At 34.8% G+C, this 24487-nt stretch overlaps 1 protein-coding gene across 1 annotated transcript; it reads right to left on the bottom strand.

The window, feature by feature from the left end:
• Positions 1-62: 62 nt before the first annotated feature.
• Positions 63-23034, bottom strand: slc12a2l (solute carrier family 12 member 2-like). The gene is made up of 26 exons (XM_058784625.1): positions 22408-23034; positions 17826-17948; positions 17620-17695; positions 17442-17537; positions 16053-16192; positions 15705-15815; positions 14990-15098; positions 13800-13927; positions 13016-13100; positions 12785-12936; positions 11308-11415; positions 9006-9129; positions 8816-8917; positions 8556-8711; positions 7235-7334; positions 7040-7151; positions 5352-5492; positions 5160-5266; positions 5002-5075; positions 4768-4908; positions 3854-3976; positions 3631-3742; positions 2318-2404; positions 2098-2233; positions 1101-1168; positions 63-979 (listed from the first exon to the last, which is right to left on the bottom strand). Exons 1-26 carry the CDS (start codon positions 22834-22836, stop codon positions 844-846), a joined length of 3276 nt encoding a protein of 1091 aa, XP_058640608.1. The 5' UTR covers positions 22837-23034; the 3' UTR covers positions 63-843.
• Positions 23035-24487: the final 1453 nt, after the last annotated feature.

Here is a 24487-nt window from a genome sequence, read left to right as displayed (position 1 = left end):
CCCGACTAAACATTTCTCACACTTTAGCTGCAACTTTGGTGCTCCAAAACTGCAATTTTACAGTTTTTGTTTTAATATATATATATATATATATATATATATATATTATATGATACAATAATGCATGGAAAACACAAATTATATAGTTAAAATCAAGGCCATTTATTTAATGCATTGCATCTTTCAATGTCTCTCTTGTCTAGAACAGTGTTGCATTGGCACTAAGACATGTGCAAACCCACTTTCTCCAGAATGATCAGAATTAGTAAGTTCTTAGTAAATCTATCAGCGTCTAAGAACAGCAGCTGGAACAGACGGCGTTTGAAGATATGATGAAGATAAGCTCAAATACAGCCTCTGTTCAGAGCGAGTTTGACTGTAGGAGGCAAGGACTTCATTTCAGGCTTGGCATTGAAAAATAGCATCAATGTTCTGGATTTAAAAAAAAGACTTTTATCCTCAGCGTGTTAGTGCAAAAATGGACATTAAAGGGTTAATTCACCCCAAAATGAAAATGTTGTCATCATTTACTCACCTTCATGTCGTTCCAAACCTGTATGAATATTTTCTGTTCAACACAAACTTGAGGTTGAGTAAATGACAGAATTTTCATTTTTGGGTGAACTGTCCCTTTAAATTGATTTCAAGCATCATTTTACCTGCTCTTTTTTGAGGTAAGTGTCGTTACATTAAAAATATATAAACAAATAAACGAACATTTCTGTAGCATTGGTTATTTCAGCTCAGTATATTAAAAATACTGTCAGTCGATTTGGGCGACGGCGAACAAATCTGGTCAATATACAAATGTACTGATTGTAACACAGTCACTTCACGTTCTCTTCACGAGTAGAAGGTCAGAACACTCTGATGGTTTCCTCGGACAAGAAGTATCGGTGGCAGATCTTTAGATAGCGTGTCCAGCCAGGTCATGTAAAGAGCGCTGGACACCGTTCCCTTCCTGGCGAGCGGCATGGTTCTGTCAAACCCAAATGAATCAGATACTCAGATGAATCAAATCAAGGCACCTGTGTGCTTCATAAGGGCCACATACACTCAAATGAAGTGTTTTATGTGTTAAATGTGTGGTCAGTACTTACATGACAATGAGGTTGGCTGTGCTCGAGTGTTCCTTCAGAAGCTCGTTCAGTCGGATCTGGCGGTTCGACTAAATGAAAGAAGAGTAAGAACTGATGTCACTTACATGTTGATGCTATTTCAGACAGTATTTGGGGCCGTTCGCACAGAACAAAGCAAAAATGTGATTTTTTTTATCTCACAATTCAGACTATTTTTCTTGCAATTGTACGTTTGCATCTCACAATTCTGACCCTTTTTTCTCTGTATATCTGAGATATAAACTCAGAGCTGTTGAGATATAAAGTTTTTCTAAGAAAATAGTCTTTAGATAGTCTCTAGTACACTTTCTTTCCCTCAGAATTGAACTTTATAGCTCAATTCAGAGAAGAGAAATCAGAATTGCGAGAAAAAAGGTCAGAATTACAAGATATAAGCTTGTAACTGCGAGAAACAAGTCTTTTGAAAAGAATTGTCAGATATAAACCCGCAATTACTTTATTTGATTTTCTATTAAGTGGCTAAAACATGCTTCCATAGAGTCTTTTTGATTCATTCATTAAAATGAATCAGTTCTTAAGAGTCATTTGTTCAGACTACACTTTTGTTTGTTGTGAGAAATGATGTTTATTTGTCTTTGTATTATTTTGTGGTACTAATGTTTCTCTCTCATCACATTCAAACTTAAACCGAAGCAACTCGACTAAAACATCATTTCTGAAATGTAAATTCAGTAGCAGCACAGAAAGCACTGTCAGAGTATTTTTCTGTGATGTTTTGATGGCAGAATGGGGACATTTAAGATCAAATCATCATGAAAATCAATTGGTTCAAGTATAGTTTCTTTAAACAACGTAACTTGTTCTAAATAAGATCTGTGCAATGAAATAAGGCCGGTTATTATGTGCTCCTGAAAGAGCCGTGTCTAAAGTCGTCTTTTTGATGGGACTGAGACATGTGAAGCTCCGTTTCAAAGTAATACGAGAGCATCACGTCTCCTGAAGAGTAACGGACGGAAACCTTGGCCCTGTAGAGCTCCAGCTCATTATCTGTGATCCTCCAGGGTTCTTCAGCCTTCAGTCTCTCAGCGGCTTCTTGCTCCATGTCGTCCTCCTTCAGTCTGTACGGCTCGATCATCTCCTCAAACATCTTCTTGCTGAGCACAACATCAAACAACAGCTGTTTCTCGTGGATGCCGGAGAAAAACATGCTCATTATTAGCCAGTGGATCTAAACTTACTTGTGCTTCTTTGGCTTAATGTTGATGTCTCCAATAACAGTGATGTCAGAGAAGTCAATCCTGAACTTACTGAGTAACGCCGCCATTCTGCGCGAGACCAAATGAATACTAGCTGATTATCTCCATTATTTAAACTATTTTATATGTTAAACTACCAGTTAGTGCTGTCAAATGATTAGTCGCATCCAAAATAAAAGTTTTTGTTTACATAATATATGTGTGTGTACTGTGTATATTTATTATGTATATATAAATACACACAGATGCATGCATATATATTTAAGATCTTATATTGGTATATTAAATATATTTATATATATAATATAAGTTACATAAATATATACATGTAAATGTTTCAAAATATATACTGTATGTGTGTATTTATATATACTAGTGCTGTTAAATGATCAATCACATCCAAAATAAAAGTTTTTGTGTGTGTGTGTGTTCTGTGTATATTTATTTACATGTATATAGTTATATTCAAATAATTTATATCATATATGTGTCCCTGCAGCACAAAAGCAGTCATAAGCAGCACAGCTATATTTGTAGCAATAGCCAACAATACATTGTATGGGTCAAAATTATACATTTCTCTTTTATGCCAAAAATCATTAGGATATTAAGTAAAGATTATGTTCCATGAAGATATTTTGTAAATTTCTTACCGTAAATATATAAAAACTTCATTTTTGATTAGTAATATGCATTGCTAAGAACTTCATTTGAACAACTTTAAAGGCGATTTTCTCAATATTTAGATTTTTTTGCACCCTCAGATTCCAGATTTACAAATAGTTGTATCTCACACAAATATTGTCCAACAAACCATACATCAATGGAAAGATTATTTATTCAGCTTTCAGATGATGTATAAATCACAATTTCGAAAAATTGACCCTTATGACTGGTTTTGTGATCCTGGGTCACATATAAATATATTTAAAATATAAACGTAACATATTTTTCTTAAATATATACATGAATGTGTGTGTATTTATATATACATAATAAATATACACAGTACACATATTACATAAACAAAAACTTTTATTTTGGATGCGATTAATTGATTAATTAAGCGATTAATTGTTTGACAGCACTAATAACAGTCAAAAGTTTGGACACAGACTGAATTTGTTTCTCAGCATCGTAAAAACCTTCAGATCTACAGGCTTCTGTTTAAATGGCTGAAATTAATTTTGTAAAGGAATATAAACTGTGCCTACAAATTTCTTTACAAAACTAAGCAAAAGGAATGAAAAACATTCAACATGAATAGAAATGCATGTAACACAGGTTATACTCACGCTCTGCGGTCGTGGTCAATCCTGTTTATCTTTCCTCCAATGAACACACGGATCTTGCAGTCGCGCCATTTCTTTTTGTTGGTTAGCAAATACGGTATCAAAAGTGTCAAGCCTACAACGAGTAATCAATCACAGTGGCATTTATTAAAGCTACAAACTCTCAGCGAGTATAATAAAGGGAAATATTCAATCATAAAACGACAACGAAATAGAAACTCTTTACCTCCGTCGTCAAACAGCCACCAAACATCGATGGTTCCTTTGCTCTGTTTCTTCTGGAACTGATGACTGGCGGCCAGAAGTTTCTCATCCGCAGGACTGAGCTGCATCGGAGGCTTCTTGGTGTCTGAAATCACACGTGCATCAATACAAATCTGTACAAATTGCAGGAGATTCGTGAACTGGAGGATATTTGGAGAGGCTCTAATGGGAATACAATACAACTGACAAAGACTTGACTTCAGTCTCTAAACAGGATTTTACAGTTTACTCTCATCGCAGCAACACTCATTAAAAGAATAGTTCATCCAAAAATTAAAATGTGTTCACCCTCAGGTCTATCAGAGATCAGGAGGAGTGTGTTTCTTCATCAGGTTTGTAGAAATGTGTCTCTGCATCAGTGTCTCAGCAATGGATGCTCTGCAGTGAATGGGTGCCGTCAGAATGAGAGTCTGATAAAAACATCACAATCATCCACAGCACTCCAGTCCATCAGTTAACATCTGGAGAAGACAAAAGCTGAAACACATCCATTTCAGCCAAATCAAACGTTTTTAACTAAAATATGAGTCCATAATCCATAATAACGCTTCCTCCAGTGAAAAAGTGCATCTGCTGTTGTCTTTCACATCAAAATCCAGCCACATATTAAAAACGTTTGATTTGGCTGAAATGGATGTGTTTCAGCTTTTGTCTTCTCCAGATGTTAACTGATGGACTGGAGTGCTGTGGATTATTGTGATGTTTTTATCAGACTCTCATTCTGACGGCACCCATTCACTGCAGAGCATCCATTGCTGAGACACATTTCTACAAACCTGATGAAGAAACACACTCATCCTGATCCTGAGGGTGAGCACATTATCAGCACATTTTTTAATGAACTTTTAAATGTGCAGCACATCATGGTTTTCTGACCTCTGAAGATGAGCGGGCTGCTTTGACAGCTGGTGGATTTAGATGACGGTTTTGAGGAATCGCTGTCAAAGTCTTTGATGTTGATGGACACCAAGAGATCCTTCATTCCAGGAGCTTTCTCCTGCGAGGTCTGAAATTCATCTGAAGAAAGGCCAACAGAAGCAGACTTAAAATCACTGATGAAAAGACTCAAACCATTTACACTTCAGCCCACTTTTGGCCAGGAAACTCGACCTTGAATGTGAGAGATGTCAAGACCTTCCTTCAGCCTCAAAAGAACCACCCCGAACTGCAGGTCAAACGAGTCACTGAAACACACACAGTGAACATTCAGATGAAGATTTCAGTTCTTTAAGATGAAGACATGAAGAGCATCGTACAGTCAGACTCACTGGATGGTGTTGATGTAGGTTTCCACATCCTTCATCTCACCGTCCCTCCAGTTGTTCTTAAAGCCAAACACTAGTGTGTTGGGTTTTAAGCGACCCAAACCAGCGGTCTATAAATTGCAACAACAAACGAGTTCTGATTCAGCTCATTACATGAGATCTTTGCTACGCAATCTGTCATATTTCCGTTCTGACCTGCAGGAGATACTGGGCTCCTTGTCTGAGATCATCAGCAAACACAGGAGTGTAAAAGGCTTTTATTCGGGTCTTCAGGAGCCAGCGCTGATAGCGGACCTGCTCGTTCATCATGTCCTTATAGTTCGGCCTACGGTATCCCTGCGGGAAAATGCAAGAACCAAGGTTTCTGCAGGATTTTTAAGCCCAAATTTAAGACTTTTTAAGACCTTTTTTAAGATAAAATGAACACTGTATTAGTGGGGTAGTTCATATAGTAACATATTAAACTGTAAAATGCATGATTTACAGTTCAGATACAAGTTTTCACAAAAACTAAAAGTTTTATAAAATAATACACTTCACATTTCAGCCTTTAAACCAGTCAAAAGGATTAATTGTTATATTAATTTAAACAATTATTATCAATAAATTATTATACTAATAAAAAGAAAAAAAAACATAAATACATTTTACTGTTCAGACTTTTACAATTCATTATCAGTGGCGGCTGGTGGAAACTTTTCTAGGTGGGACGCCACATCCAAAAAATTTAGCATACATCCCGATATGATTTCTCCCAGTATAGCAAAAAGAAAAGGATTAAGAAATGAAACATTTTAGATAAATAAATTTTTTTACCAAATTCAAGATATTGAGGATGATTCTCACAAAACTATATTTTCTGCAAGCTTTTTTCAAGAAAAATTAAAGCATTTTGTTTTATAATTCAAAATTGATGTATACAGTGCAACAGCAAAATCTGTGAGAAAAATAAATAAATGTTACATTTGTTTAAACCATTTTCTATACATATATAAATAACTAACAGTCAAGCTGCAGTACCAAGCAGGACCACACGGAGACGCCAACAGACCACTATCCCAGTCGCCTTAAAGTAATATAAATATACACGGATCCATATTCAGAATTATTAAACAGAGCAAAACACAAATTAAAAAAAGGAAATAAAAACATTATGAATTTGTTCTTTTTCAGTGAGTGTCCATTATAAAACACTTGCCAGACATGCAATCATACTGAAATGTGCTCATAAAGCTATCAGAGAGCGCACACACACGGTTTGTTTAATTGCACACTAATAATAACGGACTCGCACGCGTCTAATAATGTAAGTTACGATTCATGTATGTCACTGATCAAAACTTCACTGGTAAGATACTGGTTTGCTTTATTCAGCCCATACAGACTGTTCATTATGTTCTAATTGATCCACCAGTTCACATTTACAGCTGTTTGCAGGGTAAAAACATAGGTGGATTTTCACATTGGTCTGAACAAAAACAGCAGGGCTTATTGAAAATGCACATTCATTCTCTGCCAGCAGGTGGCGCTTTCGGAACAACAGAAATATAACCGTTTTCCCGGTAATGGCAATACACAAAGCAGTGCAGCACCGGACTTTGAAACGTGTAGCGCTCGTGTTTATTCAATGAAATCGTAGCCTTTTGAAGTTTAATCGTCACATTGAGCCATATCGCATTTCTGGTCTTTCCTTACCAAAATGTAAGACCTCTTGAAATCATAATTAAGATTTTCTTGTACAATTGAAGACTTTATGGCCTTAAATTTGATACAACTAACTTTTTAAGGACCTGCAGGAACCCTGAAGAACAAGTGCATGTTTGGTTGTGTAACTGCTCATAACTGCAAAGATAATGTGTCAAATGTTCATTGAAATTACATACTGTGCGCACGTGGCCACAGACCATCAAGCCCACGTCTTTGGTGAAAGCGTGCACTAGATACAGCAGCGCAGGTCTTGAGTTTGGGTATCCGGACATTAAGAGACACTGAGGCCTGTGCATGGGAAAAATGATTTCAGAGAGGTTTTCGGTCTCTATAGTCACATGTGACAGCTTTTGCATCTGTCAGTGCATCACCTGAAGTTCTTGATATGATCCTCAACTCCCGTGAGATGCAGACTGTGAGTCAGTGCCTTGTTGTACATCAGCGCTTGTGTCGATGAACCCCAGTTCACATCTGTAGCAGAAAGATGCTTTTTGACACTCAGTTATGATTTATGACTTTAAAACATAACTGATAACACTTTACAATACAAAGGAACAATTCATCCAAAAATAAAAATTGGCATAATTTGCTCACCCTCATGTTGTCCCTGTATGAGATGCTTTCTTGTGTGGAAAATAAAAGATGTTTTGAAGAATGTTGGCAACCAAACAGTTAGCTAGCCACTGACTTCCATATCAGGGAGAAAAAATAAATAAAAATACTATGGACATCATTGGCTAACGGTAACTGTTTGGTTACACTCATTGTTCAAAATATCTTATATTGTGTTCAACAGAAGAAAGAAATTCAACACGAGGGTGAGGTTTCATTTTGTGGTGAACTATGCCTTTATCATGAACTACAATTACATTTTTGTATTTGGCAGACGCTTTTACCCAAAGTCATTTACATTACATTCAAGATATACATCTGATCGGTTCCATGATCTACAGGAAGGCTACATTAACTTTAGTTAATGAACTAACATGAACAAACAGTGAACAAATGGCATTTTAATTAACTAACATGAACAAATACTGTACATATATTAAATGCTGTGGAAATTATATTGCTTATCGTTACTCCATGTCATTTACAGCACTGCATTAGTCGACATGAAATAAAAATTCACCTTATATATTTTCTAAATGCATATTATTGATCTTATTGCGAACAATTCGTACGTGCATTTTTCACTTTTTAAAAATGTGTATTATTGATCTTATTACGAATAATTAATATGTGCATTTTTCACTTTTTAAAAATGTGTATTATTGATCTTATTACGAATAATTAATATGTGCATTTTTCACTTTTTAAAAAATTCATATTATCGATCTCATTGTGAACATTCATACGTGCATTTTTCACTTTGTAAAAATGCATATTATTGATCTTATTGCAAACAATTCATGGGTACATTTTTCCTTTTAAAAAAATGCGTATTATTGATCTTATTACGAACAATTCATATGTGCATTTTTCACTTTTTTAAAAAGCCTATTATTGATCTTATTGTGGACAAATAAAATGTACATTTTTCAGATTTTTCTTTGTTGATAGACTTCTAAGCTTGTATGTATGTCAAGATCTGTTCATTAAATTTAATACTTAAATTTTATTGCGACAAATGAGACCTTTTGGTAAAGTGTTATCACATAATCATAGAAATGAAGTGAAAACAGAACAGACCTGGTTTCTTGTAGCTGACGTAGATGTAGAGCGCCAGGACGATGACGTTGGTGAGCAGCGCCGCCCACCAGTTGATCACAAACATCACCACGCAGCACAGCACGGCTCCGGCTAACGACACCCACTTGTTGTAGTATTTGAAACTCGGACGCCACCCTGTTCAGATGGAAATCTGTGAATAATTCACAATACTGTCTGAAACGATCAGTGTCAGCGATCTGAGGAGAAGCATCACGCTCATTTTCAGTTTCATCACTTGCCTGGGGAGTTCGCCAGCGACGCATGGAACACAGAGAAATTTATCAAGGCATAAGAGGCCAAGAAGAAGTTGGAAATGATGGGAGCGATGATGTTTAACTCAGCTGAAACACCAACACACTGGATTTTAGGCACAGTCTCTGTCATTAGCGTATAGGCAGATAAGTCAGCATTGATTGGAGTGTAATTTACCGATCAGGATGAAGGCCAGGCCGATGATGAAGGTGAGGACGTAAGCACGCAGAGGCTCTTTGTTCTTCCCGTATCCTTTGGCAAACACATGCATTCCAGGGTAGATTTTATCCTTGCACAAGGCCTACAAAACCACACACATTAAACACCTCCAGCATCACAACAGATAACATGAAGAACAGAATGAGGTTCATATGAAACATCACAAGCTCTAGGAAACACTGATATACACTACCAGACAAACGTTTTTGAACAGTAAGATTTTTAATGTTTTTTAAAGAAGTCTCTTCTGCTCACCAAGCCTGCATTTATTTGATTCAAAATACAGCAAAAACAGTAATATTCTGAAATATTTTTTTCTATTTAACATAACTGTTTTCTATGTGAATGTGTTAAACTGTAATTTATTTCTGTGATGCGCAGCTGTATTTTCAGCATCATTACTGCAGTCTTCAGTGTCATCTTCAGAAATCATTCTAATATGCTGATTTACTGCTCAACAAACATTTCTGATTATTATCAATGTTGAAAACAGTTGTGTACATTTTTTTTTCAGGATTCTTTGATGAATAGAAAGATCCAAAGATCAGTATTTATCTGAAATAAAAACTTTTGTAACATTATACATTATACCATACAAAAGCTTGGAGTCAGGTAAAAAAAAAAAAAAATTGGGGAAAGAAATTATAGAAATGAATATTTTTATTTAGTAAGGATGCAAAGGCTTTGATGACAAAGGCATTTATAATGTGACAAAAGATTTCTATTTCAGATAAATGCTGTTCTTCTGAACTTTTTATATTCATCAAAAAAAAAACCCTGAAAAAATTCTACTCCGCTGTTTTCAGTGTAATAATAATGATAAATGTTTTTTGAGCAGCAAATCAAAATATTATGATTTCTGAAGGATCACGTGACTGAAGTAATGATGCTAAAATTTCAGCTTTGAAATCACGGGAATAAATGATAAGTTATTTTAAATAGTAAAAATATTTCAACATTTTACTGTTTTTGCTGTACTTTGGATCAAATAAATGCAGGTTTGGTGAACAGAAGTGACTTCTTTAAAAACATAAAACAATCTTACTGTTCAAAAAAGTTTGACTCGTATATAATATTTGGTCAATATATAGGGTATGATCATGCAAGACACATCATCATTGATCATTCATCATTTCTGCATTAGGTAGACACTTTTAATCCAAAGCGATTTACACTGCATTCAATCTTTCCATGTTTTCAGTTCATGCATTCCTGCGGAATTGACCGTAACCACAAGTATGGCTTTAAGGGTGTTATACAGTATGTCCTTCAAACAAAATGATGGTGCTTGCTCACTGATGCACCTGATGAGCAGAATAAATTATCATAGTTAATCACTGCACAAAAATCAGAAAGTGCAAGCTTTTGTATCAGGCTCTTATGCTAAAACAGTTAAAAAAAAACTGCAGAAGATGAGAAAATAGTGAAATTACAAAGGGAAAGTGTCAAGAAATCAGACAGGAAAAATGTCTTTTCAGATGCAAATGAGTAATTAATGTGTTTTTCTTGTGCTCATCACATTAATTATTACTTATCAGACCACAGAGCTGTTAAACCAGACTGTTTTTTTAAATAAAACTAAATAATCTACACACAGAAACAGAGAAATCAACAGATGCATAGAGAATCTCATTTAGTATACAGACGTTTACGGTAGACAGAGATATATCTAGATCTAATGCTATAATTGCAGGTGATAAAAGATATAACAGATATAAATTGGTTGTTTACCTAACAATGCCTTAGCAATAAACAACAGCATTGTGAGACAAAGAGGACCATCCCACCAATTAATGCAGTTGACAACGAGGAAGAGGCACTCGTCACAAAACATAAAGCAGCAACTTTTAAAGTGAGGATAAACTTGCATGCATGGATCACATCACCATAATCTAACACTGAGAGGAAACAACTTTGTATAATTCTCTTTCTTGCTTCAAAAGGAAAACCCAATTTTGGTCTAAGCTTTTTAAAAGTTTTTCAATATGTACATAAAATCCCAATTTTTCATGCACCCAAATATTTGTAACAATTGACTCTTTCAGTACATTCCCTTGGAAAGTTAAAATAGGGAGATCTATTTCAGTGCAATAACGAGTGAAGAGCATACTTTTTTTTTTTTAGTTTAAAACCAATTTTAATTTGGACAATAACAGTTGCACAGTTGAATGTGCTACTGTGCCATCAGCATATAGATGAATACCTTTTCTTAACCAAAGTTCAAGACATTTTTGAAAAGGAGGTTTGTTTGTGTCCTGACCTGGAAGATTTTGGGAGCGCTGACCAGAGATGCCAGCGCCGATGAGAGCGTGGCAGAGAAGATTCCAGCTGTGATGAGCGGCCCGAAGCCGGACACCAAACTCATCACCTGAAAGATCATTAACATCACACACAGCATCAGTACAGCTGAAGCGGTTTACCACATACAGCAGTGCTGGGGGTAATGCATTACAAGTATTACTTTCCCTAAGTAACTAGCAAAGTAATGCATTACTTGGAAATCACAAGGACATATCTGAGTTACTTTTTCCAATAAGTGACTCCAGCTCCTGTGTTTCTCATGTATTGAGTGACTGCTCTGGTGTTGCCATGTTGAGAGAAATCAGGAGTAAGAACATGATCTTAATCAACATGCATTTACTCATCTCACTCAATATTACACAAAAACAGATTCCTTATTACTCACCCTTCAATCATCGATCATTAAAAGGAAATTTAAAAGTGTAAAAGCATTAACAAATTCAACACACCATGAATAACTCCTAAAGATTCTCCTTCTGTCCGCAGCAATATTACGGAGGTGTTAAATATCATTATAGTAATATATGTCTATATTTCAGAACAATTACATTTTACAGCATCTGTGTGAAAACAATAGAGACACGAGGATTTGGGGAGAAAAATTAAAAGCTTCTTAGTGCATTTCGAGGTTTATCGTTAATTAAATCAGGAGAGCAGACCACAAATGCACAGAATATGTTGAATATTGAATGAAAATAATCAGAAGGAAAATAATGTAAAGAGCTAGATGTTGTTATAGATATTGTCAAAATGAATGAAAATTTACAGCCGATTCAGTCAAAATGACGGATAAGGATTATTTGCAATCTTATGATTTTAAATGATTTGTTGCAGTCTTTTTGAGTGGAACTTCCCCAAACCAGAAGTGCATCCCATAATTTAAAACGCAGTAGGCTCGTTAGGAAAAAGGTGGATATTGTAATGCATCACTTTTAGAAGTAACTTTCCCCAACACTGGATTCCAATATGTGACCCTGGAGCACAAAACCAGTCATAAGGGTACATTTAAAAAAAAAAATTGAGATGTATACATCTTCTGAAAGCTGAATAAATAATCTTTCCATTGATGTATGGTTTGTTGGACAATATTTGTCTGAGATACAACTATTTGTAAATTTGGAATCTGAGGGTGCAAAAAAATCTAAATATTGAGAAAATCACCTTTAAAGTTGTTCAAATGAAGTTCTTAGCAATGCATATTACTAATCAAAAATGAAGTTTTGATATATTTACGGTAGGAAATTTACTAAATATCTTCATGGAACATGATCTTAATATCCTAATGATTTTTGGCATAAAAGAGAAATGTATAATTTTGACTCATACAATGTATTGTTGGCTATTGCTACAAATATAGCTGTGCTGCTTATGACTGCTTTAGTGCTGCAGGGTCACATATAATAATAATAATAAATGTGAGCATGTCTGTCACACACCTGGAAGTCGTTCTGAAGGCCGTACTTGCAGCCGCCCTCTTTGCAGATGGAGAAGTCGTATCCCAGCGTGCACGCGGCATCGGTGCAGTTCTCCAGCGAGCCCACTATGGTGTCGTTATCATCGCCTGTGGCATCCCGCACGATACAAGAGCCTAAAAACACAGCAAACCCATAACATCACCTCTGATCCACGAGTCGAGAGCAATCAGAGAAAGAACGGCGCTCAAATACCGTTCGAGACGGCGACAGCGATGTAAACCACTCCGGTTATGAGGATCGCCAGGAGAGTTCCTTTAGGAATCGCTGACTGCGGATCCTAGAGAGATGAAATCAGATGTTATGAGATGACCAACAAAATCCAGCAAAACTCAAATACACTCTTGAAAATAATGCTTCTTTATGGGCGTGAAGAACCTTTAACATCTAAATTAACTAAAGGTTCTTTATAGTGGAAAAAGGTTGATGATTCAGAATGTTCTTCACACTGAGGATGAATGTGACCCTGCAGCACAAAAGCAGTCATAAGCAGCACAGCTATATTTGTAGCAATAGCCAACAATACATTGTATGGGTCACAATTATCCATTTTTCTTTTATGCCAAAAATCATTAGGATATTAAGATCATGTTCCATGAAGATATTTTGTAAATCTCCTACCGTAAATATATCAAAACTTCATTTTTGATTAGTAATATGCATTGCTAAGAACTTCATTTGAACAACTTTAAAGATGATTTTCTCAATATTTAGATTTTTTTGCACCCTCAGATTCCAGATTTTCAAATAGTTGTATCTCAGACAAACCATACATCAATGGAAAGCTCATTTATTCAGCTTTCAGACAATGTATAAATCTCAATTTTAAAAAATTGACTGGTTTTGTGGTCCAGGGTCACAAATGGTTCTTTTAAGAACTGATCACTGAAAGGTTCTTTGGGGAACCAAAAATGGTTCTTCTATGGCATCACTGTGAAAACAGCCTTTATTTTTAAGCGTGAGAGTAAATGATCCTCACCGCCAGGTCTCCTGATATATTGGCTCCTGCTAGGATTCCTGTGGCGGCCGGGAAGAAGATGGCAAAGACGGAGAAGAAGGTTTCATCGTCTCTGAAGTCTGGACCCATGTTCTCCATCATTATGGCAGCTTTGAGACAGACAAACACAGGAATGAACTCGTCATTGGATTTGTTCCTCCAGCGCTGATCTTAACCCTTTTCTGTATTTTTTTTATTTTTTTTATAATTTTGCCTGTGTTATTGCCAACTGCATAAATTTTGGCACAGGTGTGTATTTATATTGGAATTGTACTATTTCACTTCCATTTCCTTTAATAAATCTGCACTAGGTACACAAAATAGTTCCTCTCAGGACCTTAAGGACAAAAATGTCCTCACTGAAACTGCTATTTTTAATCACAGTGCCATTTAACTGTAAAATGATGCAGTTTTTGTTAATAGGCTTTCATTCTGTTGGCAAGGCTTCAAAATTAATTTTTTTTACAATTTTTTACCAGATGGTGCCATATTTTCAGGTTTGGCCTATAAAGCAAATATTCACTTTATTCCTGTTTTCCGCTTCTGCATATTATAGAGCCAATTGGATAAATAATGCAGCTATAATTGTGTGGGTGTGTTGGTATGGATCTCAGAGTATGGTTTGTATGTGTGTCATAAAAAAAATGTGTGTGTGTGTGCTTGTAATATTTGAGAGAGAGAAACTCTACTGTAAATCACAAATCCAACCACTGTGTGCACCAGCGGAGTTTTGCTGGCATCTAATGGGGAAATGTGGTACTGCGCCCAAACAAAATCTTACTAAAAGCTCATTTTTGAGATATCAACCTCAAATTTGGAACACAACTTGTTTAGATTAATAGCTTTGCTTTTCTAGCAGGTTTAGAGTTCAACATGTTTCATAAAATATATATTTTATATAAAATATCGTTCATAAATCATTTTCATAAACTTAAACCAATATAATTTTTTTTTGGTTTTACTTTTTAAACTTTTTTTACTTCAGTAATAATCTGCCATGGGTCTTCTTTAAAATGAGACCAAACTTAACTCAAATTTTAGCTTCAAATTTTTATGACCGTTTTTTGATATGGACATTTTTGTCCACTATGGACCTATGTGTATCTCTTTTTTAATTGACGCACAAGGGTTAAACGATTATCAGCAATCACAGATGAGTAGAGACGACCCACCGTTATAACTGAAGAAGCCTTGAGATTGCTTTGACTTCATGGGGATGAATGATCCAATGAAGTAGTTAAAAATAGCCGCCACAAGAATCACCAATAACACAATCTGGGCCTGTCAAAGACATCAATACATCATAAGACTTACAATATCTGCAGAAATAACACAGAACTGCATCATATCTGCTGAATGAAATCCAACACTTTATTTCTGACTAATTTTGTGCTGCTGGTTCCAAAAATAGTGTATGTTTTGCTGGAGAGAGTCACACTTTCTCACTAAATATGATGCATTTCTTAGTATTATTGCTCATACAACCATTTTTTATTTTTTTGGTGAGTTTGTCTTGTATTCTCCCTCAATCCGGAGAAAAACTCAACAAATGCATGATTCCTGTCTGAAAGTTCTCATGCATGATATTATTTTATGACTAATCCTGATTTTCTCTTTTTCCACTCCTTCGCAGATTGTAAGTTAAATGATACATTTTGATACTTTTGACATTTGATTGCTTTTGTTATTTTGATAAGTGCATTAAAGATTATGTAATTTTATGAAAAAACTGCATGTGATGGAAATTGATACAGTATTTTTGAACTCAACATCATCAAATTAGGTCAAATTAGGCTTTTTTTGCAAATCAGCATTTTTTAAGATGCAGCGCTATATAACCAGTAGAATTCTGAATCCACAGACATGTGAATGTAGGAATATACTGACCTTTGCCTCCCACTCCATTCCAGCGACAGAGATGCCCAGCAGCAAGATAACGGTGAGCGTGCCGACGATCCTGATGTCATTGATCTCATCCGTCATCAGAGCATCTATACTCTGACAAACACAGAGACAACAGTGAGCTTACATCATAAAACATTATGAATTAATCTTTATGGATGATATATGTCAGACTGTCAGCCTCAAACAACCACAGTAGGCATGCACATCTAAAAAACTATTTAAAAAAAAATCAAGTGCATGATCAAAAACACTAATGCATGAGTCTGATGGAGAAACATCAAGTCTGTCATCATCATCATCATCATCCAAGGCCTTTGCATTCATACTCACATCCAGAAGTTCAACGACAGTTTCTGCAAAACCCACGACATACATGGCCACAGCAACGGCATTGGCAAAGGCAAAGATCAGACCGATGGATCCTCCAAACTCTGGACCCAAACTCCTGGAGATCAGGTAATACGCCCCACCTAAAAACATCCCATCATAATCACAAACGCGTCACTGTAGAACAGATATAACCAAAACTATTAGAAGAGAGGCTAGAAATAAAAAAGTGAACTCTCAAATATCAACAACAAAAAAACATCATCAGCAATAACATATCAATAAACAAACCAAAAAACATATACATTCATACGCACTTTCTCACCATAATATTGACAATTTAACAGACAATATTTTTTACACTTCATGCAAAAAAAAAAAAAATTTCAAAAAGAAGCAAATAAATAATACTAAATAAAAAAAAAAAACTAAGTTCAGAATAAATTATATGCAATTTCCCCCCAAAAAACAAAAACCAAATAATTGATAAAATAAACAAAAATTAACTAAAAGTTCACTATACATTTTATGCAACATTTTTCTTCCAAAAAACAAACAAATAAATTAGAAATAAAAAATCACTACACTTTATGCTACATTTTAAAAACTGTAACAAAATTAAATACAACTGATATGAAATATTAAATGATCATATACAAAGAGTTCTGAATAGGAGCACATCAATTACTGAAGCATTATGCATTGAGGCTTACAAATAAAAGTCATCTAATTAGCAAACAATTTCATTATTTATTACAATGGAAATAAAACCTTTTATTTAAAACCTTTACTTAAAAACATTTTCTCTGTCAATAAAACTCAGATATGCTTTTAATGCAGGCATATTCAGATCTGTATTATCCTTGGTTATTAAGAATATGAGCCTTTCTGATTCAAATAATACTTGATTTAGGGTTAGGGTTATAAGTATAATTACAGTTACAGTTATAAATATAATATATGACCCTGGACAAATTATATTTATAACTTTTTTTTATTGAGTTTTATGTATTTATGAAAAGTTGAATAAATAATCTTTCCATTGATGTATGGTTTGTTGGACAATATTTGTCTGAGATACAACTATTTGTAAATCTGGAATCTGAGGGTGCAAAAAAATCTAAATATTGAGAAAATCTCCTTTAAAGTTGTTCAAATGAAGTTCTTAGCAATGCATATTACTAATCAAAAATGAAGTTTTGATATATTTACGGTAAGAAATTTATAAAATATCTTCATGGAACATGATCTTAATATCTTAATGATTTTTGGCATAAAAGAAAAATGTATAATTTTGACTCATACAATGTATTGTTGGCTGTTGCTACAGATATAGCTGTGCTGCTTATGACTGCTTCTGTGCTCCAGGGTCAGATATAATAACACACTGACCTCCGCGCACGAAGCCGTTGGTGGCGATGGCTGATGTTGAGATTCCGGTGATAGACGTGACCACGATAGCCATGAGAACGATGCCGCAGGACAGAGCTGCAGGAAAACAACACATCAACACAATCTGTGACTGGTGATTGACCGGATCCGGTTCAGTGCTGCTGGTCAGTTATCGTACCGATGCCCGCCTGACCCACGATCCACGACATCCGGATGAACAGCATCACTCCCCAGATGTTCAGCATGCATCGTATCTGCACACAAGCATCATCAGAAAGAGCTTTATTGTGTGTGTATGTGTGCGCACGTGTGTGTGTGTGTATGTGTGTGCATGTGCGTGTGTGTGTGTGTGCTGATGGAGCAGAGGTCAGAGGTCAGACTGACCAGCACTCCTTTGACCCAGCCGAACTTCACCGCGCCGCTCTTGGATTCGGACACTTCTTTGGGAGTGATGATCTCGGCGGCCGTGAGCTCCTCGCCGTTCGGAAATCCCTCCTCAAACGGCTCCTACACATGACAACACAACTCAAGGGTTTGATAACTCGAGCATTTAATACGACTTATTATTATTTAACATGCAGAAGAGAAAGAGCAATATCTCAGGTTTGCGTTACAGTGACTTCATTTTTCAGAACACACTTTTATCTAAACGAGACTTACAACACACATCGTTTATCACAAGAGTCACGATATAAGCATCACAAAAACAACGAATTTCAATAGTAATCCGGAGACACAGACGTGAAAATGTGCATGATTAGAGAAATATACAATATATCTTTTCTTTTTCATAGAGTGCCTTCATGAACTAGTTTAAGTGCTCATGTAAGAATGCAGAGTTATTTTAGTCTCATTGAGACACTATTAGAGTTTTTAGTAATATTTAGAATCAGTTTTTTCCATTTAATTTTAGTCAAAGTTTTAGTAGTTTTTGTTTACAGACATGAATATAATAATCCTGCCAGAATGAAGCGATGTCAGTTTCATTTTCATTATTTTCGTCATTATGCTTGTTTACTTCCATCCATGTAAACTGTCACAATCAATTGTGTCATTGAATTTTCAGAGTTTCAACTATTTTGTACGGTAACCACTTGTACAAATATGCTAAACTATGGTCAGTGTAGTAAATCCATGGTTAATTTGTGCACGGTTACCATGGTTTAACTATAGTAACCACTGAAGAAAAAATGATACTAAATTTTAAGGTCAGTGGTTGCACTGAATTTATTTTAGCTACATTTAAATAAACAAATTTTATTTAAAGTTAGTCAACTAAATTAGTTTATTTAAATATAGCTAAAATAAATTCAGTGCAACCACTGACCTTAAAATTTATTATCATTTAAAAAAAATAAAAAATAAAAAATAAATAAAATTTAGTAAATTCAATGAATCATTTTTTTCAGTGCAGTTTTGTTTTTATTTATTTTTCACATAATAAATGTATTTTTTAATTAATTAATTTTAATAGTAAAACCATAGGCTATGGTTAATTTTTGTAAGGGAAGTTGTAAGTACACTGAAAAAAAAAAATGATTCATTGAATTTACTAACATTTTTAAGGTAAGTGGTTGCATTGAATTTATTTTAGCTTCATTTAAATAAACACATTTTATTTAAAGTTAGTCAGCTAAATTTGTTTATTTAAATGTAGCTAAAATAAATTGATTGCAACCACTTACCTCATTTTTTCAGTGTTTCACAGTTACAGTAATTTTGTATTTTGTCAGCTTATTTAGGTTAATAATGTAAAATATAATAAAAAAAGCTAAGGAATTGTATGATCAGGATGTTAAAATAAACAAAAACCTCATCTTTCAGAGCAAACACTCATAAATATGTCCCAGCCGTGATCATCAGTTTGCGGTCACCTTAAACATTTCCGAGGTGGTCTGTGCCTATTCATAGCGCATTTCTTTTGTGTGTTGTGAGTATTTGCAGCATGCATGTTGTCAAATTGATGAAGATGTTTTCTTAATTTGCAGGTGTTTTTTTCATTTGCAGCCACCGTAGTTTTTTCTTCGGCAGTAATTCAGTTCAAAGTGGCTGAGAATTGAAATGAACCTCAGCAGGTTGTGATTTTGGCAGCGCTTACATTTTACAAGACAGCACAGATGACTGATCACAGTATATTACACCATCTGTTTTGCATTACTTACAAGTTTTCTGAAATGCTGTTTACATATGCAAATGATGCATTTTCTAATTAAATATGCACTGATTTGCATACTGCTAAAAATGATTCTCTTACTTAGTGTTTTTGTCTTGTTTTCTAGAATAAATATCTAAACATTCTTGAATCAAGATGCATTTACTGTACAAGTGAAATGATTTAAGATATTATGTCTTGTTTTCTGTAAAAAAAATAAAAATTTATATCGTTGGTTAAAGTCAGGTTCTAGTCTGATTTTGTCGTCATATCAGAGTTAAAGGTTTTTTTAGATGGGATTCTGGATTTCCCTTTTTATCCATGAATCAGAAAATACTGCCAACAGACAGAAAACAAACACATTTTCACCATGTTTTTCATTTTCATCAGTGTGAATGAAATATAAACAAACCTTCAGAATATAGAGAGGAATAAAACTGAAATCTACAGATGATGCAAATAGATAAAGTGCATTAAAATAAACACTTAAATGTGTATTTTGGATGTTTTCTTTCTACTAGACTGAAAGAAGAGACATGATATGGAAGAAAAAGAACCCACATTGACGAGTGCATGAACACACACTGGTTTTGTGTGTCGTGTTTGGCCTTAACTCTGAGCTGCACTGTTTTACTGTGAGTCCTGATTAACAGACGTGCTTTGACAGAGTTTGTCAGACTCGGACTGAAGTGTGTAACCTGTGTGTCCGGTGATGTTCGGGGGACACTGGGTCTTTGACAGAGACGTGCGGGTCACACGCTGACATTGTGACGTGACCCGGATCGCTCATGGTGCTGCTTGGACTGAGTGGGTGTGTGAGAGAGACTATTGTCTGAGGACAAGCGTGCGTGTGTGTGTGTGTGTGTGTGTGTGTGTGTCGTCTGACATCACGCGAGTCACTCAACTTACAGCCATAAGAGAAGAAATGTACAGATGAATCAGCTGCTAGACACTTCATGATCTGATGAGAGCTTTTAATATCATATATGTGTCCCTGCAGCACAGAAGCAGTCATAAGCAGCACAGCTATATTTGTAGCAATAGCCAACAATACATTGTATGGCTCAAAATTATACATTTTTCTTTTATGCTAAAAATCATTAGGATATTAAGATCATGTTCCATGAAGATATTTTGTAAATTCCCTACTGTAAATATATCAAAACTTCATTTTTGATTAGTAATATGCATTGCTAAGATTTGGACAACTTTAAAGGTGATTTTCTCAATATTTAGATTTTATTGCTCCCTCAGATTCCAGATTATCTCAGACAAATATTGTCCAACAAACCATACATCAATGGAAAGATTATTTATTCAGCTTTCAGATGATGTATAGATCTCAATTTGACTGGTTTTGTGGTCCAGGGTCACATTCATGCTGCATCATGTCATTTTAAATAATAAAGTGCTTGCAAATAGAACGACATAATGAGCTTTTCATGGGAAATCAGACCGGGGCTAGTTGTCACAGTGACTAGAGCTCAGGTTTGCGTTAGAAAAGCTTGTTCACTTGCAGTGCATGTTTGTATGTTGGTTTCAAACAATCATTAAACATTCATTTTGAATCAGAATTCTGTGGGCAAAAATGATGATATTTTGTTAGTTACATTTACACATATACATTTAAAACATGCTGTTATTTTACTAGGCTATCATTGAGATACTATTATAATTTATTTTCAATATTTTGAATTAGTGTTCATTTTTATATTTTCATTTTTTTGTATCTTGCATTTTCATTTCAACTTTACTAAAAGTTTTAGTAATTTTGTTGTGTTTTCATCATTTTTATTAGTTATTGTTATTTTTAAGAAAATGTCTAGTTTTTATTCATTTTTATTTCAATTTTACTTGAGTATTTTATTAATTTTATTTGAGCTTCTTTAGTTATTATAGTATATGATTTGATATTTTTGGAAGTTACCTTTTACACATTTGCTGTCTCATGAATTGCTCTGTATTTTATTGTTTAACAGTTTTAATTACTGATGCAAACACTTTAAATATAATACATTTAAATGAGAGCAGTGTTATTTTAGTATCACTATTTGTTAATGTTTTTAATTAGCTTTTTGTATTTTGCATTTAGTTACATTTTTGTATATTTTCTGTTGTGTTTTTGTTATTTTTATTAATTTTTAAAAGTTTTGTATATTTTGTAGTACTGATATTAATGTTTTTTAAGTTTCAAGTTATTTTAAGTTAAACTACATGAAAATGAGAAATGTTGCTTTAGTAACTGATTTGTATTTCATTTTATTTCAAGTAAAGAAAATGTTTTTTGGTTGGTTTTAGTCTTGAACCTGATGCTTTAATTTCAAAACTGCTATTATATTAACCCACACTAATAATACTCCAGCAACAAGTGCACAAATAAATAACAGCCATAAGTACATCAAAAAACAATAGAAACCTTCACATAATTTGTAATGGTTTTACAGGTTATAATGGGAATTGTACTGGTTTTAATGGAAACCATTGGTCTCTACTGGTAATTGGTCACCTTCTATTGATGGCTTGTTTAAACCACTAAATCCTAAAGGAATATGTCCCAAAACAACCCGATCTCATGAAAGTGCGTATCAATAGCACGAGTTTATGTTTTGATTTGGCGTACTGTTTATACGCAGACTTTGGCGTGCATGTGATACGCAATAGGGTTGTGGGGCAGATGCGTATCATATGCACGCGAAAACTGCGTATCATATGCACGCCAAAGTCAATTTTTGCGATTTTCTGTTTTTATTTGGCGTACTGTTTATGCGCATTTTCATGAGTGTCAGATGAGAGATGATGAAGTTCAGCACAAACCTTGTCGAGTTCATCGTGAAGTTCCGCCAGCGACGGGCGCAGGAGCTTCTCCCCGAGCGGAGCTGCGGTGTGCCGGTAGAAGTCGATGTTGGGCACCGCGTCGATGGTGTTGTGACCGAAGGTCCGCAGGTAATACGTGCTGGAGTGCGTGTCCGAGAAATGACTGAGACCTCCGGTGGAAGAGTGCAGGCTCGCCTCGCTCCTCACCGTGTCTCCGTTCACACCGGCGTCAGGCGCGGAGTCAGGCGGGCTCAGGAAGTTCACCGCGCGCAACCGGCTCTTGGACTCCTCGCCGACGGAGGACCGCGCTGCCGGCGGAGTTTTAGGAGCATCCGCCACCGGATCCACCTGGAAGCGGCTCTGAGAGGACTCCGGCGAGCGGAGCGCGGGTTTCTGCGCGGATGGAGGAGCTGAAGGCTGATCTGACATGATGGAGGTGATGGAGAATCACGCGTCCATCAGAGACTCAGAGATCAGCGCCGGTTATAATCGGTCAGACGTAACGACACTCGTGACCCTCCGGCGCTGATTGACAGACAGCGGAGCTCCAACTGCGCTCCGGCTTTTGTGCTCGCTTAAAAAACTCTGATTCCGAGCTGAGAGAGTGTTTAGAATCAGGGTCGAATAAAATCAGTTGATTTCATTGATGTTTTCGCGTGCGTCACCGCGCGTCTCCAGCGGCGCGTAATTGCGCGCAGAAACACGGACGCGTTTGCTTTTATAACTAACACTTCGATAACATTAGTTAATGCACTGAACAATAACATTTGATAATATTTGTACAGTTGTTCCTGTTAGTTCACAGTGCATTTACTAATGTTAAACATTTTTGTAAAAAAGAGTTTATTTGCAAAAAAAAAAATCATGTTTTTTATTATGTTAGCGTATTTTTATTGTGTTAGTTAGCTGTATTTTTGTTGTTGTTTTTTAACCTAATCAAAATAACCCGACTGCAGTTTGATTGAGATTAATCGGAATGCACGATGAAAAAAACTTTGTTAAAAATTGTTAAAACGAACAGTTTCATCTGTTTTTGCAAATGAACTCTTCATATAAATTTTAAATGCAGTCTATTAATAAATGTTGAAATTAACGTTAAGACTAGTAAATGCTGTAGAATTATTCTTGAGCATTAATTAATGTTAGCTAGTGTAAACAAATTAAACTTTAAATTTATTATTGTACATGTAGCCAATTATCATTAACAGTGAACAACATATTTTATATAACTTTTAATGACAATTATACAGCTGTTCATGTTAGTTTACAGCTCATTAACTAATGTTTACAAAACCTTTACATTTAAAAAACGTAGTTTTTAGTAAATGTTGAAATTAATCTGAACTAGTAAATGCTGTAGAATTATTCTTCAGCATTAATTCATGTTAACTAATGTTAATAAATTAAACGCATTTATTTTTGCTCTTTTGCATGTCTAATTTATTATTTTCGTTTCTTTGACGTGATATATGAGCATTTTTATTGAGATTTATTATAATAAAATATTTAATTAATAAAATATTATATGTTTTATTAATATTTTGAATCAGTTTTTCTTTTAAATTTTCCGTTGTCATTTTAATTTGAGGTAGTTTAAGTAATTTTGTGTCTTTTAAAATTATTATTATTTTTTTTTATTATTTTAGTTTTAAGTTAATACAGTGTATTTAAGTGAAAAATGTTGCCTGGTGACTAGCTGAAATACATATTTTATTTTATTTCAGTTAATGTTTATGTTAATTCAAGTAACTTTTTTTTTTTTTAATATAGACAATCTTAAAAAAAAAAAAGTGTGTAGTCTGTTTCTTACTTAACTTAGTTTTATGAGCTCATAGTAATCAAAGGAATGATTGTTCTATTTAACTTTTTAATTTTTAATGCAAAAAAGTGATTCAAAAGAAAGAAGGTGACCAGTCGCAGCAGCTAAAAACCTGTTCTTTCCCTTAAACATTTAAACCTAAAATCTTGATTTTGAGTAGGTAAGTAAATAAATAAATATTTAAATAAAGTACTAGTCAACTATATGTCAAGTATTTTCATACTCTGCATAATGTTTAAGAGCTCAGAACCTCAAACCCCC

This window comes from Onychostoma macrolepis, chromosome 08 (assembly GCF_012432095.1).
Source record: "Onychostoma macrolepis isolate SWU-2019 chromosome 08, ASM1243209v1, whole genome shotgun sequence".
Lineage (NCBI taxonomy): Eukaryota > Metazoa > Chordata > Actinopteri > Cypriniformes > Cyprinidae > Onychostoma > Onychostoma macrolepis.
The sequence above is the reverse complement of the archived record's forward strand: the minus strand, read 5'-3'. Positions and strand labels throughout refer to the sequence as shown.

Excerpts from the sequence above, each read along its gene's own strand:
- slc12a2l (XM_058784625.1), bottom strand. The coding sequence starts at position 22,836 with ATGTCAGATCAGCCTTCAGCTCCTCCATCCGCGCAGAAACCCGCGCTC. Across the intron at positions 13,101-13,799 it reads ATATATCAGGAGACCTGGCG|GATCCGCAGTCAGCGATTCC; the intron begins GTGAGGATCATT and ends TCATCTCTCTAG. Across the intron at positions 11,416-12,784 it reads GCCTTCAGAACGACTTCCAG|GTGATGAGTTTGGTGTCCGG; the intron begins GTGTGTGACAGA and ends ATGATCTTTCAG.